The 18,634-nt window shown below is 35.8% G+C and overlaps 1 protein-coding gene across 9 annotated transcripts in view; it reads left to right on the top strand.

Moving 5' to 3' along the window:
* RNF13 (ring finger protein 13) overlaps positions 1-18,634 on the top strand; it is a 132,973-nt gene that overhangs the window by 56,668 nt on the left and 57,671 nt on the right. For 7 of the 9 annotated variants that reach the window (XM_042235704.2, XM_060394880.1, XM_042235705.2 and 4 more), the window contains one exon: positions 11,926-12,013. In XM_042235704.2, coding sequence (XP_042091638.1) covers positions 11,926-12,013 — 88 coding nt within the window. Of the gene's footprint in view, positions 1-11,925; positions 12,024-18,634 lie in introns of all 9 variants that reach the window. The other 2 variants (XM_042235707.2, XM_042235706.2) reach the window with 1 other exon arrangement.

Here is an 18,634-nt window from a genome sequence, read left to right as displayed (position 1 = left end):
TGATTCTGAAATATGCAGGGAAGAATGATGTTGGATTTAATCTTGGTAGGATTGCTTGCCACAGTTCTGGATCTTATTTCAACAATTGCTTATTCCCTACTGTACTATAATGTTTCCAGAAATTTTTATCCTATAGATAGAATTAACAGTTTTTACATTAAACCTGAACTGCCTCCTATTGTTCCATTCTCATCTTCATTGGTTTGATCATTTGAGAAAGAAATTTTACTTCTTAATTTCTTCTTAACTTCTTCAGATGAAAGAACATAGCTACATTTTGACAGTTATCTCTGTCCTCTAAGTCCCCTATGAGTTTCTTTGCTTCATCTCTTTCCCTTATAGGGAAAACAATTTCTTTCCCTGGGTTAGATATCCAGATCGGGAAGAAGTGTAGTTTGTGTCCAGGCTGATGGTTGAGTTATTGTTGCTTTCTATTGGCAATTCTGAGAGAAAAGAAAATCAGTTTTCCAGAGAATTTTTTTTTTTTTTTAGTTGGCATTTGGAAATACTTAGAAGCAGAGTTACACTACATTTTCTGCAGAGGATCTGCAGAGGTTGGACAGTAAAGTAGTGCTCCAGTTCTCAGATTATAACCGGAAGTGCCGAAACCCACTGTACAGCCAGGGTGGACAGAAGAGACCAGGTTCCACAACCACCCAGCATCTGTGTGATGCTTTTTTGACTTTTTACCTGTTGTGTTTTCAAAGATAGAATAACACAGAAACACTGTTCATAATGTATGTATGTACCACTCAAGTTGCAATTTAAATAGTAAAATAAATATCTGAGCACTCACTGTTTAGCTTAAGAGAGACCTGTTACTTACTAACGTTAATTAGTTAATGTTGTTAATTACTTTAACCAGACTTCATTGGAGACTTTGTTAGGTAAATCGTTTAGATTTTATTTCAGTTACAGATTATGTTGAAGTGAAGTTGCTCAGTCGTGTCAGATTATGTTGAAGTGAAGTTGCTCAGTCGTGTCCGACTCTTTGCAACCCTACGGAGTATAGCCTACCAGGCTCCTCCATCCCTGGGATTCTCCAGGCAGGAATACTGGAGTGGGTTGCCATTTCCTTCTCCAGGAGATCTTCCCAACCCAGGGATCAAACTTGGGTCTCCCGTATTGCAGGCAGACGCTTTACCATCTGAGCCACCAGGGAAGCCACAGATTATGTTAGACTTGTATTAATAGCTTTTTTTCGTGAAGGAACTTCCTATTTGGAGAATTCTTGCGATAATTTCAGATGTTTTAATACCACAAAGTGACTGCTAATTAAAGCTGTTCATTTTCTGTCCTGTGTTTGAAAAGTTTGTGATAGGAAAGATTCTTGGCTGAAGCCAGAGCAAATCCCAGCCAGCATTACTGTGCATTTCCTATTTCTTTAGAGATTCTTTCTTTTTGCCCCATAATATTTTTCCCCCTCTTGCTTGATTCTAGCTTAAAAAAAAACCCCATGGGTATATCTTTTCTTACTTCAGTTTCTTGGGAGTAGGACTTATATTTTTATGCAGATCTGTGTGCTGAGCTTAGAGCCCTAAAATGAGTAGGCAGTCGAGGGAGGAGTATACGTACCAGAATTCTCATCATAACTGCCTTGCCAGTTATTTTTCCAGTGCAGCATGAGCTTTTGGCATTACTTGGAAATTCCTAGTAGGCTGATAGCAAGTTTAGATTTATCCTTTTGCTTCACAATAATTTCTTCCAAAAAACTTTATTAACCGTGCTGATTGGGTTAGAATGGAGCTACTGCTGTTGTTAGGATGAGAAATAAGATTTGATTGGAATATGAATCCAGTAGTATCTAAAAAATAGGAACTTAGTTTGGATCCTTCATTTTAATATGCACTTTAATATACATAGATAACTAGAGGATACTTCAGTGATACTTTTGTAAAATTTAAATTGTGATTCTCAAAATTGAATATTTAGGTAGCTTTTAACTAATATAGTTTAATTGGTATGGCTCATTATATAAAAGTTTTTTAAAGAAAAGCTTCCTTAATAGCAAGCATCAGAAATAGCTATGTAAAGGTTTATTTGGGTTTTCTTAATGACACCAAGAGAAAAGCATCACTTTTAGTTTTAATCTTTAGTACTAAAATTACATGCTAGGTATAATATTAAAACTACATTGGAAACCGCCACATTCAACGGCCTATACATTAATGACTTTGATTTTGTGATGGTATGTTACACAATAATATTGTTGGAAAAGCACAATCTATTTTCTGATTGCAGACAATCTACAGAACATTAAAAACTCACTATATGGGTTTCAAACTTTTTTGACTGCAATCTATATTAAGAAATTTATTTTTACACATGTCCCTACAGCACACAGCCTATAATAAATTTCATAAAACAGTACTTACCTATATTAGCTAAAATACTTTGGTATATGAAATTTCCTTTTATTAAAAAAAGTTCACCCAGGTTCACTAAATTATTTTATTATCTACAGTGTTCAGTACCGTCAATATTTAGAATTGCTTTCCCATGTACAAAGATTGACTTTAAAATCTGTCACTGGGATATAACATAAGCTCTTTAATTAATTTTTAAAGTTCCATGGATTCTGGTTTGTTTTCTGCTCTACTTGAAACGAATAAGTATGGCTTTGCTGATTTTGCAAATTTTACCAGCTCTGCCCCCCCAAATTTTCTGATGAAACGAATTCAATTTATCTCTCAGCCTAAGTAAGAAATAAACTTGTATGTTTGTAACATGCCATTTATCAAAAGGTCAATGCTCTCAGTATGTAACGTAAAATAAAAGAAGGAAGCATGCCTTTGTACCACAATAATGTCATAAAATTCCAGCTTTTAAAACCATGTACTTTTCCTGATGACTTTTTCTTGGAACTTTTTCTGTACTTTTTCTTTTTTTGAAGAATAGAATTCTAATCAGGTTTTCTCCTTTGTTTCTGTATTGTAGAAAAGAATGTAAGAGTGGAGCAAGTTTAATGACTACTAGTAGTCTAAATACAGAGAGAGAGGAAGTGACACTTAACATTGAGGAGAAAAACCAGCTAGGATCTAGTAAACATGTTCATGATGATCCCAAGTCATTGGAAAAGGTCAAATCACATTTGTTGTCTTCTAATTGAGACAGCTAGGAAGATGCAAAATATTTCAGAAAAATTTTTTATCCACAATGACTGAAGTAAAATTTTTGGTATGTTTTTAAGAGGGAACTAAGCCGTAAATATAAATTCATTTTTATGGCATATATCTTTCTGGGTAGGACTTGATAGATAGTTCCCTTAGTTATGATTAATTTGACTAAATAAGTATTTATGCGAGAGATTTTTCTAGGCTGGAGATACATGCTAGTGAACAAGATGGTTCCTTAGGAAACATGAAGTCTGGCATTCAAAGAGCTCTAAATGTTATTTTATCAGATCTCTTATTTTTCAAGGTGATGTCAGGATTAACTTTCTGATAATTAATGCTTTTTACTGACACACATGAAACAATGATCTTTTGTTAATTTTTAAGGTAATACTTTAAGTTATCACAAATTTAGATTTCTAGTATTGTGATTTCTATTAAGACAGCGGGACTTTGGCTTTATTATATTTTTGAGAACATGCGGAGATTAGTGTACATTTATGTCATTTAATGAACTATGGAAGTTGAAAATTACTCTGTGTAAGGTTAATTATGTGACATTGGCTTGATTAAAATGTATCAGGTTGTCAAAGTACCCAGATGGGTATTAAAAAAATAATTCATTCAAGACAAAAGCTTGTGGTGTATATAATAACAAAGATGAAAACAGAGGTATCCTGCAGAAGTTAACATTGTTAATAATTCCCAAGTATTGATATTTTGTCTTTAACTATTTTAAGAGTTAAATCTTTTGTGTCTTATTCCTCTCTTTCCCACAGCAGCATTCTCCTCCATGTTCACAAAATATAGTTACCACTCTTAGGAAATTTATTATTGATAATTAGGTAGTATATCCTATCTGATAATATGGAGTACATACCCTTCTGCAGGGAAGCAGATGGAGAGCAAGAAGAAAATACAATGCTTTTCAGGCACTGAAGGTTATCACCTGATTGATGGGAGTTCAAGAATATCTCGTCATTCTCTTCCTGGTGTTAATTAAGCAGTCAAATTACATCTTGAGATAGATGTATTTTTCTTATTTATACATAAGCCAGAATAGTATTGAATTTCCCTAATATTTATTGCATCTTTCTGTACTTCTGTTCTTTCTTTCTTTCTTTTTTTTTGGTCCTGCTATGCTGCAAATGGGATTTAGTTCCCCCACCAGAGATCAAACCCACCCTCTCTGTATTGGGAGCGCCAAGTCTTAACCCCTGGACTACCAGGAGAGTCCCTCTACTTCTAGTCTTATTACTCCTTTAGTAAATAAAACTATAAGTCATCACTGAAATTTCCCTCTAGATCACATTTTTGTTTTGTTTTTATTAAAGTATAGTTGATTTACCATGCTATGTTAATTACTGCCATATAGCAAAATGACTCAGCTATACGTATATACATTCTTTTCCATTATGGTTTATCACGGGATATTGAATCTATTAGTTCCTTGTGCTCTACAGTAGGGCCTTGTTGTTTATCTATTCTATATATACCAGTTTGCATCTGCTGATCCCCAAATCCCCATCCATCCCTCTCCTACCACTCCCCACCTTGGCAACCACTAATCTATTTTCTGTGTCCCTGATTCTGTTTCTGTTTCATAGATAGGTTCATTTGTGTCATATATTAGATTCCACATATAAATCACATATTTTAATTCTGCATGAATTACAATCTGAAATATTTCAGTGTAGTATTTTCTTTCAACTTCCCAATTAAAATTAATGACCTTTTAACACTTAATAAAAGTGTTGAAATAATGATCTAAAGGTTGTATTATCATTCAAATTAGAAGAGGATATATTTTAAATGGCTGCTACTCTCAAACATCTTTTGCCTGGCACCTGAAGGCAGATAACATCAGAAACACGGGCATCTGTAGGGGATGCATATACGATGTTCATGGAGTATCGTCTGTCTGAAATAATCCTGGTTTTTAGCTTGCCTTTTCACTATTGTTCAAACATTAAAATTATTCTTCATACAAGGGAAAAATAACACTAGAATTCAGTTAAAGACCTCAGAACTTTAAATACATTTCAAATAAAAAAATGTTCCAAGTGTGCCTCATTTTACACGAACATCCAGACTACTGTCTGATATATAATGAGGTTCTTTTCATGGTTCTCTTTCATCAAGAAAAGTTACCTCATAACATTTTTAGCATTCTTGCAGGTATACTAGAAATGAGTATACACAGATTTACTTATTTGTAGCGTATCCTCTCAGGGGAAAACTAAAGTGTACTTAAATTTAGTTCACGTATAGAACTTAAAGGACATTGAAGACTGTAAGATATATAACACTGTGAATGGATTATGTTTTATTAGAAGTTTAATTATTTTTAGCAACCAGGTAGCAATCTTTATTCCAGATATTTGTTGAATGAATTAATCTGCTGAAAATATGTACATTTAAATCTCAGGTCCTGATATTTTATATTCTACCTACCTAGGAAATCTATATATAGAAACCTCCCTAGCTCTCAAATTTAGTGTGCTCAGAACCATTTTCTTCTTCTTCCTTTGAAAACAAGCTGTTTCTCAGCTTTCATGTTTTTGGTTAAGTACATTCCTAAATTTCCTAGATTCAAAAGTTGGTTTTGAGGAAGAATGAAAATATTGTTCTTTCACATCATTGCAGTCATTCTGCCTTGTCATAACAACTTCCAAATCTTCAGTCTGTCTTCTCCATATCAAAGTATTACCAGATTGTTCTAAAACGTTGTTTTAGCCATGTCACCTCCTTATTCAAGTGCCTGTTGTGAACCCTTAAGCTTCCTGGTGACTCAGATGCTAAAGAGACTGCCTGCAGTGCAGGAGACCTGCGTTCAATCCCTGGTTGAGAATATCCCCTGGAGAAGGAAATGTGAGCCCTTAACAGGGAAGACCTCACGTCTACTTTACTGAATGGCCTTCAAGATACAATACTATCTGTCCTTTTTTCCCATCTCTCCTAATTTCTGACTCTCCAACAGCAGCTGTAAAATTGAACAGCAATGACAGTAATCATAACTAGCACTTATTTAATATGTGCAGATGGTGACTGCAGCCATGAAATTAAAAGACGCTTACTCCTTGGAAGGAAAGTCATGACCAACCTAGATAGCATATTGAAAAGCAGAGACATCACTTTGCCAACAAAGGTCCGTCTAGTCGAGACTATGGTTTTTTCCAGTGGTCATGTATGGATGTGAGAGTGGGACTGTGAAGAAAGCTAAGCGCCGAAGAATTGATGCTTTTGAACTGTGGTGTTGGAGAAGACTCTTGAGAGTCCCTTGGACTGCAAGGAGATCCAACCAGTCCATCCTAAAGGAGATCAGTTCTGATGTTGAAGCTGAACTCGAATACTTTGGCCACCTGATGCAAAGAGCCGACTCATTTGAAAAGACTCTGATGCTGGAAGGGATTCGGGGCAGGAGGAGAAGGGGACGACAGAGGATGAGATGGCTGGATGGCATCACTGACTCGATGGACGTGAGTCTGAGTGAACTCCGGGAGTTGGTGATGGACAGGGAGGCCTGGCATGCTGCGATTCATGGGGTCACAGAGAGTCGGACACGACTGAGCGACTGAACTGAGGCACTGTTTAAGCACTATTTTAAGTGCTTTCCGTATATTTAGTAATTTAATCCTCAGAATGACTCTTAAGTTGGGTGTATTATTATGCTCATTTTACAGAAGTTATTTGCCCAAGTTTGTACAGCTTGTATATAACAGAGTCAGAATCTGAATCCAAATAATCGTCTTCCAAGAGTATAATTTTAACTCCTCTGCTGGAATTAGAGTCTTCCTTTCTGTAACACTCTTTTTTCACTTAAGGTCCTTCTTTGTGTTTTGTTTTTAATGTGCCTTTTGCCTTGTTATTTCTCTCTTCTTCTCACATGAGAAATTTCCCCACAACTCTTTCCTGTTAACGTAGATTTCATTTCTTTATTAAAATGTTTCAGGTCCTATAAAATCTGCCTGCCATAGGTACTTCAATATAATTTTTCCCTCTCTAAGTTTTTATAAACTCTACCACACTATTTGAGTACTTTTCTTTTTGGTTTATACTCTGATTTGTATATGTTTTATTTTGCCCGTAAGATTTTAAGATTAATGTGATGTGAGTTTTGGTACTTTCTTAGTATCAAAGAAAGTAATCCCTTAAAGTGATCTCTTTCTTAATCCCTCTTTTAGGACATTTGTAAAATGTTAAATAAGATTAGTGATCCTATTTCTTATTCTGATTCATTGGGAAACTCCATGCTTTTCTATCTAATCAAATAAAATTGTTTTCAAATCTCAGCTCTGCCTAAGTGTGACCTTAGGGTATATTCATTTCTAGAATATTGAAAAGAATATCTACATGGTAGAGTTCTGTCAGATATTAGAGACAATATATGTAAGGCACCAGCACATAGAGACTTCTTTTATTCATAGATAGAGCCTTTGGTCTGGAACCTTGTATGTATTCTGTCAACAGTTTCCTCCACCTCCTCATGCCTGTGTGTCCCTTAAAAAATCTCTGCTTATGATCATCTTGACAGCACAGTGAATTCCTTCTTCTTACAAGGTGTGTTTATTAGTGTCAATATCACCAGTTTGTCCAGTCTGGAAATAGGATGAACTATTATTTCATTCCCAGGATTCCTTTTAGAATCTGTCTCATTGAAGGTTCTTCCATTAGCAGTCTGCTGTCTTCTGGTATACTGGCTATTTATAATAACAAGTCGGCAGTCGCATATTTTTTTAAAATTTGTGGTTAAGTGCTATCTGGTCTACATAATTTAGTTGCAGTTAATTGGTTGATTTGATGTAAACTAGTACATTTAGCACAATTTGAGTCTCCTTAAAAAGGCACGTTTGCAGTTCAATTCAGAAGGTCTTTTTGTGCAATTTTCTGTTTGATGGCTGTTTTGAAATTTAGGTTTGTTCACTGTGCCTGCTTTTTATTAAAGAATCTTTGAGTTCTCTGCTTCCATCTGACAACATGTTTGAGATTGCATTTTATGAATGTGAAACCCTGCACATGCTTACTGATGATTTAGGCCTTATTTCTGCCTCCTGTGTTTTTGAAAATACCAGCTGCTGCATAGTTAAAAATGTAATTTAATTTGACTGACACATGATTTTTGCAGTTCATAACATGAATATATTTTCCTTGTTTGTATTCGTAAGCCCATTGGTCCGTATGTTAATGTGTTTCTTTGATTTAATTTCATTAGTTTATTTTAAAAATCAGTAACAACAACAACAAAAGTCTTGGGGAAGCCTTCTTATTAAATTTTTGAAACATGTTTCTATTTTCTGGAATTCACACTTGTGCTTATAAAACTCCTTCCTATTTTAGTGGTTTTCTATTTTAAGAATTTTATTTTTTTAATTAGAGAACAGCTTTTGATATTAATCTAATTTTATATTGTATTTATGGAACCAATTGCATTTTGGTTATGTGAAAGAAACATATTTCCTCAGTTGCTCAATGCAGTTTTCAGAAACTACTCGCTAGATTTAGTTACACACATAGCAGATTGCTGTTAATTTATATTGGTGATTTTTAACAATTTGCAGTTCAGAAAGCCTCTTTTAAGAGTTGTGATATTTTGTCCCTTCTTTACACATAGACAACTGCAGAAGATTAAAGAACCCCATAAAGCCTTGTTTTATAAATGGGATAGTATGTATAATGCATAAATATAAGACACTGTAGAAGATCTTTAAGAACAATATAACAGGTGTAAATACCAAGTGGGAAGCAGCTATAAGGGTGCTTGGGACAACATGTGGACCAGGGCATTAGAAATAGGGCATGGAACAGGACAAATTTGAAGCCTGATTAGGCATTCAGAACCCAAAGGCTGTTCTAGGCACAGATGGTAGCTTGAGCAAATAGAGAGGCTAGAAAGCACCCGACCTGTTTGGATGTCCAGGAGTACTGAGTCCCTTTGAGGGTAATGATTGTTTCTGATTCACCTTTAAGTTCTGCATTGTACCCAACACATAGTACCTTACATGTTATGTAAATTCAACAAATATTTACTAAACTGAACTATATTGTTTTACATTTCATGGTTCCTGGGACCACTTTTCTCTGTATCCTAACATGTTGTATCTTTGCTCACAAATACATATTTTTCAGGGAAACAAGTCAAATTGTAATTTTAGTGACTTTGTGTATTAGTTGGCTTTAAAAAGAAAAGTAAAAGTTAAGTTTTATATAAGGAAAGAACAGCTTTTGATATAAATTTTGTATTTCTTAAATTGTATCTCTGGAAACACTTGCTTTTTGGATTTGTGAGAGAAACATTTCTCTGTAGTTACTTGTTTAGCTTTTTTAGGAACAATTAAATGGTCATTAAAGCATCAGATAAATTAATAGCAACCTCAACCAAGTACACTTTAAATAAAAGTTTAAATAAAAGCTAAGTGAAGTCTGTCCTGCTATGAAAATGTAATGAATAAATAATAGGTTAATAAATAAGTAGCAAATAAGGCTTAGAAACTATTATATCCTTCTTGAGAGATTTTTTTTTTTCTCCCCTTGGAAAGCAATAAAATCTATGGATAAAAGACTGTAGAGGTTGGCATTTTTAAAATTTTAGTTGGATAGCAAAATCTACCTAAAATTAAAACATGCACACATAGGCAAAAAGTAGTAAACTTATTTTCTTTTTTATTTGGTTGTTGACTTTTCCTTGCATGACTACAGAACATTCCTTGTAACAGTTCTGTTGGCTGTGTTGGTTTTCTTGTCATTATTCCGAACATCAGAGCAGTAGGTCCTATGTTGGTGAACTATTTATGCTATTTTAATTCATTAAAAAAACTCTAGAGTCCCAGGTTTGATCCCTGGGTCGGAAGATCTCCTGGAAAAGGAAATGGCTGCCCACCCCAATATTCTTAACTGGAGTATCCCATGGACAGAGGACCCTGACCAGCTACAATCCATGGAGTTGCAAAGAGTTGGATACAACTGAGCAACTAACACACACACAATTTTCTCTCTTGTATTTGTAATGTTATAATATGAGCTGTTAATTTAAGCACTTACATATTTTCTCATTCTAAAAATATTTAATGAGTGCTTACTCTGTGTGAGCCTGCTATTTCATATGAGTTATAGAGACTATAAAGGCTTCCCTAGTGGCTCAGTGGTTAAGAACTTGCCTGCCAATGCAGGAGATACAGGTTTGATCCCTGGGTCAGGAAGATCCCCTGGAAAAGGAAAAGGCATCCCAGTTCAGTATTCTTGCCTGGAAAATTCCCTGGGCAGAGGAGTCTGGCAGGCTACAGTCCATGGGTTTTCAGAATCAGACATGACTTAGTTACTAAGCATACCCACAGAGAGACAGAATATTAATTCTTTGAGGCCTTTACAGATTTAGATTTTTTTTTTTTTTGGTGATAAGATAAAATTATTCTGAGTAACCCACATTATTATCTCTTTCAGAATTCTAACTTTCATTTGCGAGGTAGTTTTTGAGTCAGGGTAATATAGAAGGGAATTTTACTCTTGCCTGAGTAGGGTTGACTACAGAGCCTCATTTCTGTTACCTACCATTCAAGTCCAGTCTGCTGAACACTTGGGCATTCCTTTTATTCTTAGGAACTTGACTTTTTGGACTTTCCCTTACTCTTTGCAACTTGATGCAGGTCTTTATTGAATTACTGTAGAATTTTGAATCATTGTTATGTTGATAACTAAAACAGAGCTAATATTAGACCTTCTGGGAATTATTTTTAAAATTAATTTTAGAAGTATTGATATTATAAAGAAAAGTTTGAGACATATCACTATGCAGTGATTATAAGGTGATATGTTTCAAATTTCTTGCCATATTAAGTATTTAGAATTATATGTATATAGTTTTCAAAGTATTCAAAACTATTATATATATTTACATACCCAGTTTTCATTTTATTTAACCAGTATGCAAATAGTAACCTTCAGTTTTACCAAATGGTTCAAAGGTGGTACAATAAGAGGTTAGTCTGGGTTTATTTTTCTTTAAAACAAACTGTTACCTTAAAAGTGAGATGTGGTAACATGTGTTATATACTTTTCAGATCTTTGCTCTAAGAAAATTCTACTGCATATCTAGCCATATTCTTAGGGTGTGAAACTGACTATTAATATTTTGGAAACTAGTTTTAGGAAAGATTGTATAGCTAAATAGAACCAGAGTAAGCAACTTCAGGCTGGAGTATTTTTATTTTTAATTTTTTCAAAGCTTTAGAAAAGCTTTCTAAAGAAAATGGTTGTTGATGAAGCTAATAATAAGAATAGCTTTTATTTTACTCATTTCTTTGTATCATCATGGTGTTAAGCATTTTAAAATTATTTTACATATGAGAAAAATATTGTTGCTATTTTGTTTTAAACTTGGGGAAACTGAGGATTGAGGAAGAAAAGCAATTTGCTCCAAGTTTATTGCACTAAGTAGTGGAGGTAGATTTGACTTCTCAAGGGCTGATGGCTCTTGAGCGTGGTCCCAAGTCTGTATCCCATTAGAGCTAGACAGGGTTAGTGCTTTGGATCCTTTTGGTAGGTAGCTTATATCTCCGTCCTTTATTTGTCTCTCATTTCACTTAATACCTTGAGTGAAATCAAGAAGATATCTAAAGACTTAGTCCTTGATAATCAATTGTAAAAGGTTATGTTTCAAGAATACACTTGAGATCTGTTTATATATATATTATATATATATAATATATATGTACATAATCTAGTCTGTCCTTTATGGGGTTGTTGATCTATGTTTGTTGAAGTTGAGGGACCTTTTGGCACTTTCTTCCTCATATCGCGACTGTTTTCTGACTTGCAGGTTTTAAATGCACAGAGAGCAGGATACAAAGCAGCCATAGTTCACAATGTTGACTCTGATGACCTCATTAGCATGGGATCCAACGACAGTAAGTACAGGTATCACTTTTCTTCTCTCCTGTTTGACCAATCATTCGAAACTAAAATTTACCAGAGTCTCTCTTCTTTCATTTTCTGCTTTAGAAAGCAAAATTTCTTCCCATCAGAAAGATAATTTCCAGTATTTAAACCTCTTGGGATAATTTTGCTCACAGTATAAATGGAATTGACTTGTTCTTTTCTGAACAGTTTGTTGTTGCTGGTTTGTTTTTTTTAACCTATGTGTTTCATTTTCGAGGATGTGTTGTTATTTTGGTAAAAGCTAAAGGAAAACCAAAGCTTTAAATAGAGATAAGCATGTTGAGTTTAGGATGCCAGAGGAGAATTTTTGTGATTTATTTAGAGATTCACAATGTTAAATTTTAGAATATGCAGAAATACTAAGTAGCTACTGTATTCCTGTGGAATGTCAAAGCCACATACTTGTGCTCTTTTATACCAGTTGGTTATTATTAGCCCCTTTATATATATTGTCATGCCTATAGCTTTTTGTTCAAAATGGCAATATCTTTCCTTATTCTCTATGAAATATTAGCTCATAGGGAAAATGAGCCCATTTTAATGAAATAACTGGCTTTAATCAGACTGATTTTTAAGCTGTATGCTTTCACTTAGTTTATTGAGAGTGATAAAGGTGTCTCCTTTATGTTAATGAGGCTACTTTTGGACCCCACCAAATGATGGGGCTGGTTGCTAGGAGAACTAACTAGGTGATTAAAGGATTGAAACTTTCAGTCCTACCCCCTAACCTCAGTGGCCAGTGGGTTTAATCATTCATGCCTATGTATTGAAGCCACCATGAAAACCTACAAGGACAGGTTCAAAGAGCTTCTGGGTTGGTGAAAGTATGGAGATGCTGGGAAAGTTGCACTCCTGGAGAGGGCATCGAACCTCTGTATCCCTTCCCATATACCTTGCCCTATACATCTCTTTCATCTCCTTGTTTCTGAATTATATCCTTTCTTTAAAAACTGGTAATCAAGTAAATAAAATGTTTCTTTGAATTCTGTGAACTGCTCTGGCAAATTAATTGAACCCATGTGGTAAGGATTGTTGAAACCTCCAGTCTATAACTGGTAGGTCAGAAGCAAAGGTGACAACTTAGACTAGTGGCTGGCATCTGAAGTTGGGGGTGGGGATTCTTGTGAGACCAGACCCTTATCCTGTGGAATTGGTGCTATCTCGAGGTCGATAATGTCAGAATTGAATTGAGTTGTTTGATGGTGTGGGGAAGATGCCCATGTATGTTGGCAGTTGGGATCGGAATCTAAGATACACTAAATAAACTGCCAACATTCATGATTAAGTATTTTGTTTTTCTTTTTCTTCTAGCATATATCCATAATACCTCTTGTTGTTAAGTTGCATTGAGTCATATATGTAAGAAAGTTTGCAGCCAAGAGCAGACATATAAAGCATGGATTGATATACTCCAGTGAAATGTATTTAGGGCTTTAACCGTATCCTCAATAGGAAATATGTTGGATTTCTTGACCAAAAAAATCTCTTTATAACGTGGGACATTATTTGTTGTTGTTGCTGTGCTCAGTCGTGTCCAACTCTTCGCGACCCCATGGAGTAGCCCACCAGGTTGCTCTGTCCATGGAATTTCCCAGGCAAGAATACTGGAGTGGGCTGTCATTTCCAACTCCAGGGGATCTTCCTGACCCAGGGATCAAACCCATGTCTCCTGCAACTCTTTTCCTTCTTATTCCTAATACAATCTATGGTAAAATTACAAGTTATAAAAAGTAAAACTTAGTGATAAGTTCCTTACTTTCTTTACATTTTCAATGATTATTTTAGTCTTCTGGCTGGTTAAGTCATAATTGTAGAATGCATGAAGTAGCCCTAAGAGCTTCTGGCACATCACCAAAAGTTTAACAACCGCTGATAGGAATTAGAGGAATTGATTAAGGGATTTTGCTTATCAAATAAACTAGTACTGTTGGTACTGCACACTTCTTGGTACTCCTCCTTTAATCACCTCCCTTAAAAAATTAATCTACACCATACCTCCCACATTAGTCATTTTTGTGACCCGTACACATTATTGACAAAATGGAAAGCACAGACACTCTGAAAAATAGGCCTGAATTCAAGTACAAGCTCCTGCTTGAATTGACTGTATAATTTTGAGCAAGTTACTTACTCTGTTTGTGTTTTGCTGAAAACCTAGGCTTAGGGTTTAGCAACCCTCAAGACCTTCTCAAGGGTTATGGGTTGAATAAAATAATTAGTATTTGTAAGCTATTTATTCTTTTAACACACTTTTAATAAAAAAATTTTCAAGTTGGAATTGTCAGTTCCCTTGGACACCTGTTTTGTCTTCATGTCAATAATAAAACTTTTTTGTGATAATCATGTCAGTTCCTAAGGAAAGTGTGCTAAATATTAGAAGTAGCACATAACCATATAATCCTGTTGTTGCTGTGGAAATGTTCCAACTGAGTTATTTTATTTCAAAGATTGTTCACAATTTTGGTTCTTGACTTTATTGCTTCGATTACTTTCCATGACATTTTTCTCTGTCCTTGAGTATGTATGTTTTTGAACATTTCATATTTCCAACACACTGTAAAGATATTTCCCATTTTCATCTTTGCTTTCATCTTTGCTGTCACTGGTAGAGGAAAGAAAGCATGGATTTATTAAAATAAGCATGTATCTGTCACTCTTTTTAGGTTTAGATCATAACCACAAGGAAAATACTGCATGTATACTCCTAATACGTGGTTCTGACATCTGGAAACAAAAGGAATTTTTAAAGACCTCTTGTTGCCAGCATTTCACACAGGAATGTGTCTGTTTTTTATTTCAGGTAGGACATAGGATGGGTTCACTTTGAGTGAATCACATTTGTCATCTTCAGGAGGCAGGAGAATGTGATGAGCATGAACTTCAAGACTAGGAAGTGTGGGTTTATTTCAGGCTAGTTCATAAAAGTTACTCATCTTTCCAAGCTGTTTATTTTCATCTGTAAAACTGTGAATAGTTTTAATTTTTTTTAACCCAACAAGACTGTGAAGATCATATGAAAGAAGGCGTATGAGAAAAACCCATGATAAGGCAGAGTGGAAAGAGTCTAGATTAGGAGTCTGAGCCTCAAGTTTGGGTCTAGGCTGTGCAGATTGCTGTATAAACAGGGCAAGTTATCAATGTGTCTGGGCTTGTTTCTTTTTTCTTCCTTGCTTGCTTCCTTCATCAAATACTTTTTGGTAGCCTACTCCACATCAAGTACTCTCTTAGGCATCATGACTACAGAGGAAATGATATAGTTTTAAGGCTTCGCTCATACTTTTCATTGAGGTAGCAGAATGATGTAGTTAAGAGTGTGGTTTCTGAGTACGGCCTTACAAGGTTTGAATCCCAGCTCCACCTACCAGTGGTGTGGCCTTGGGAACATTACCTAGCATCTCTGTGCCTCACTTTTCTGATATGTTTAATGTGGATAATAATAGTATTCAAGTTTGGTTTGTTGCTTATGACATATAAATATCTAGACAACTTCCTGGTTCTTAATAGCTGTTTAATGATTCTTTAGCTGCTTTAATTGTTATTGCTGCAGTTATTATCATTACAGGCTATAGTGGGAATAATACTCAAAGAGGTATGGTATATGTCAAGTAGTGAGTGGTAAGTGCTATGAAGAAAAACATGCCAGGTTAAAGGGATACAGGGTGACAGGGATGAGAGGCGGAGAAAGGCTGTTTTAGGTAGGGTGATCAGAGAAGGTCTCTTGAGGCTTTGACATTTGAGCATAGGTCTGAAGTGAAAGGCTACGCCTTGCAGATTTCTGGAGGAGGGTATTTCAAGGAAAAAGAATAGCAGACGAATGCAAAGGCTCAGAGATAAAGCAGGTGTGACAGAAAATCATGGTGGCTGCAGTCAGAGTGAACAAGGGAGAGAAAGAATTGTAGGGGATGAAGTTAGGGGGGAACCAGAGGCTAGAGCTTGGTGGGTATTGTAGGACTTTAGATTTTGTTTTATGTAGGTTCTAAATAGAATGTGGATCACAGTAAACTGTGGAAAATTCTGAAAGAGATGGGAATACCAGACCACCTAACCTGCCTCTTGAGAAATCTGTATGCAGGTCAGGAAGCAATAGTTAGAACTGGACATGGAACAACAGACTGGTTCCAAATAGGGAAAGGAGTACGTCAAGGCTGTATATTGTCACCCTGCTTATTTAACTTATATGCAGAGTACATCATGAGAAACGCTGGGCTGGAAGAAACACAAGCTGGAATCAAGATTGCCAGGAGAAATATCAATAACCTCAGATATGCAGATGACACCACCCTTATGGCAGAAAGTGAAGAGGAGCTAAAAAGCCTCTTGATGAAAGTGAAAGAGGAGAGTGAAAAAGTTGGCTTAAAGCTCAACATTCAGAAAACAAAGATCATGGCATCTGGTCCCATCACTTCATGGGAAATAGATGGGGAAACAGTAGAAACAGTGTCAGACTTTATTTTTTTGGGCTCCAGAATCACTGAAGATGGTGACTGCAGCCATGAAATTAAAAGATGCTTACTCCTTGGAAGAAAAGTTATGACTAACCTAGATAGTGTATTCAAAGGCAGAGACATTACTTTGCTGACTAAGGTCCGTCTAGTCAAGGCTATGGTTTTCCCTGTGGTCATGTATGGATGTGAGAGTTGGACTGTGAAGAAGGCTGAGCGCCAAAGAATTGATGTGTTTGAACTGTGGTGTTGGAGAAGACTGTTGAGAGTCCCTTGGACTGCAAGGAGATCCAACCAGTCCATTCTGAAGGAGATCAACCCTGGGATTTCTTTGGAAGGAATGATGCTAAAGCTGAAGCTCCAGTACTTTGGCCACCTGATGCGAAGAGTTGACTCATTGGAAAAGACTCTGATGCTGGGAGGGATTGGGGGCAGGAGGAGAAGGGGACGACCCAAGATGAGATGGCTGGATGGCATCACGGACTCGATGGACGTGAGTCTGAGTGAACTCCGGGAGTTGGTGATGGACCGGGAGGCCTGGCGTGCTATGATTCATGGGGTCGCAAAGAGTCGGACACTACTGAGCGACTGAACTGAACTGAACTGAAATAGAGTGTGAGATGATCTGACGGTTTTAAAAGGATCGTCACTTTGGTTGTTCTTTGGAGAACAGACTGGAGGTGAAAGATGAGCAAGAGTGCCGGCTGAGAGACCAGTTAGAACATTGTTGCCGCAGCCAGGCAAGAGATGACAGCAGTGGAGTACTAGCAGTGACTGTGATGGCAAGTGATAGAATTATGGCTGCATTTTGAAGTTGATAGAGTTTGACCTAAGGAATAAAAGGGAGGAGTAAAGGAGAACTCCAAAATGTTTTACTTGAGAAACTAGGTGAAAATAGTTAGGCTATTTACAGAGACAAGGAAGAGTAGGACTGATGAAGGGAAAAGAGATATTGAGAGATCCATTTGAGAAACATCTATTGTGCATTCAAATGGAGATATTGAATAGGCAGTTGGAATATGCATCTAGAGAGGTTGGGGTTGACCACTTAAATTATAACCTGTCTATGGTATGATAATACTACTTGGCATGTATACTTTACAGAGTTATTTTGTGGATCAGAATTAAAATTAGTATTTTTAAAGTATTTTTTGAATGAAAACATTTGGTTTTGTTTTCAGTAGATAAACGATGTGGCAGAGTCTCCAAGGTGGCTATTCATATTTGTGTACATCATTTCCCTCCTCTTCTTAACTTTCTTACTGAAGTGAGGAGCTTTTAACATCTCATTAGATATCATAACTCAAAGAAGTTATGTTAATTCCAATAATTATAAGCCAGTAGTTACAAGCCAAAAATTCCTCGAGTTTATCAGAGTATCTTCGTGAAACAGAACATTTTACAAAGGGTATTCAATTCCAAACTTTAATTTTCAAATAAATTAAAAGTTAAACTATTATGTGAAAGAGAAAGATCTCTTGGCATGCAGCTATTAAAAATTATGAGGTGGATATTTATTTAGTGACATGACAGAATATCTGAGATATACCATTGAGTAGGAAAAAACCTATACTTTTTCCCATTATTATATGATCCCATTAATAGAAAATTTTAAATATTTATTGATCTTATTAATATAAAGATAGTGATTAAAATATTGCTCCGCTAACCATTTTGGCTCCTTCCCTTTTAGGGCTTATATGATATTGGAGTGTGTGTGGGTGTATGTGTGTGAGAGAGGCAGAGACAGACACAAACAGTGTGTGAAATGGATGATTTTGTTTGCGTAAATTCAATCTGAAAATGAAAAAACATATATTCTATTAAGGATACTAAGATTTTAAGACTAAAGAAAAATATATCAGTGGTTGCTGAGGTTGTGGTGAGGGCTTGACTGTAAAGGGGCATGAGAGAATTTGGACGGATGATAACGTATTTTTTTATCTTGGCTGTGGTGGTGGTTACATAATGGATCCTATTTGTCAAAACATATAGAACTGTTTCTGTTGCTTCAAATAAAGCCTTATCTTTGGGTGGGAAGGGTTATGCTTGTGTTCTGTTCTTCTTCATGTGCATCCACCTCCCTCTTTTAAATAAATAATAAATGTGCAGTTTTTAAAAGAAATGTAGAACAAAGTTGTTATGCAG

The sequence above is a fragment of the Ovis aries genome, chromosome 1 (genome assembly GCF_016772045.2).
Source record: "Ovis aries strain OAR_USU_Benz2616 breed Rambouillet chromosome 1, ARS-UI_Ramb_v3.0, whole genome shotgun sequence".
In the NCBI taxonomy this organism is placed as follows: Eukaryota; Metazoa; Chordata; class Mammalia; order Artiodactyla; family Bovidae; genus Ovis; species Ovis aries.
The sequence above is the reverse complement of the archived record's forward strand: the minus strand, read 5'-3'. Positions and strand labels throughout refer to the sequence as shown.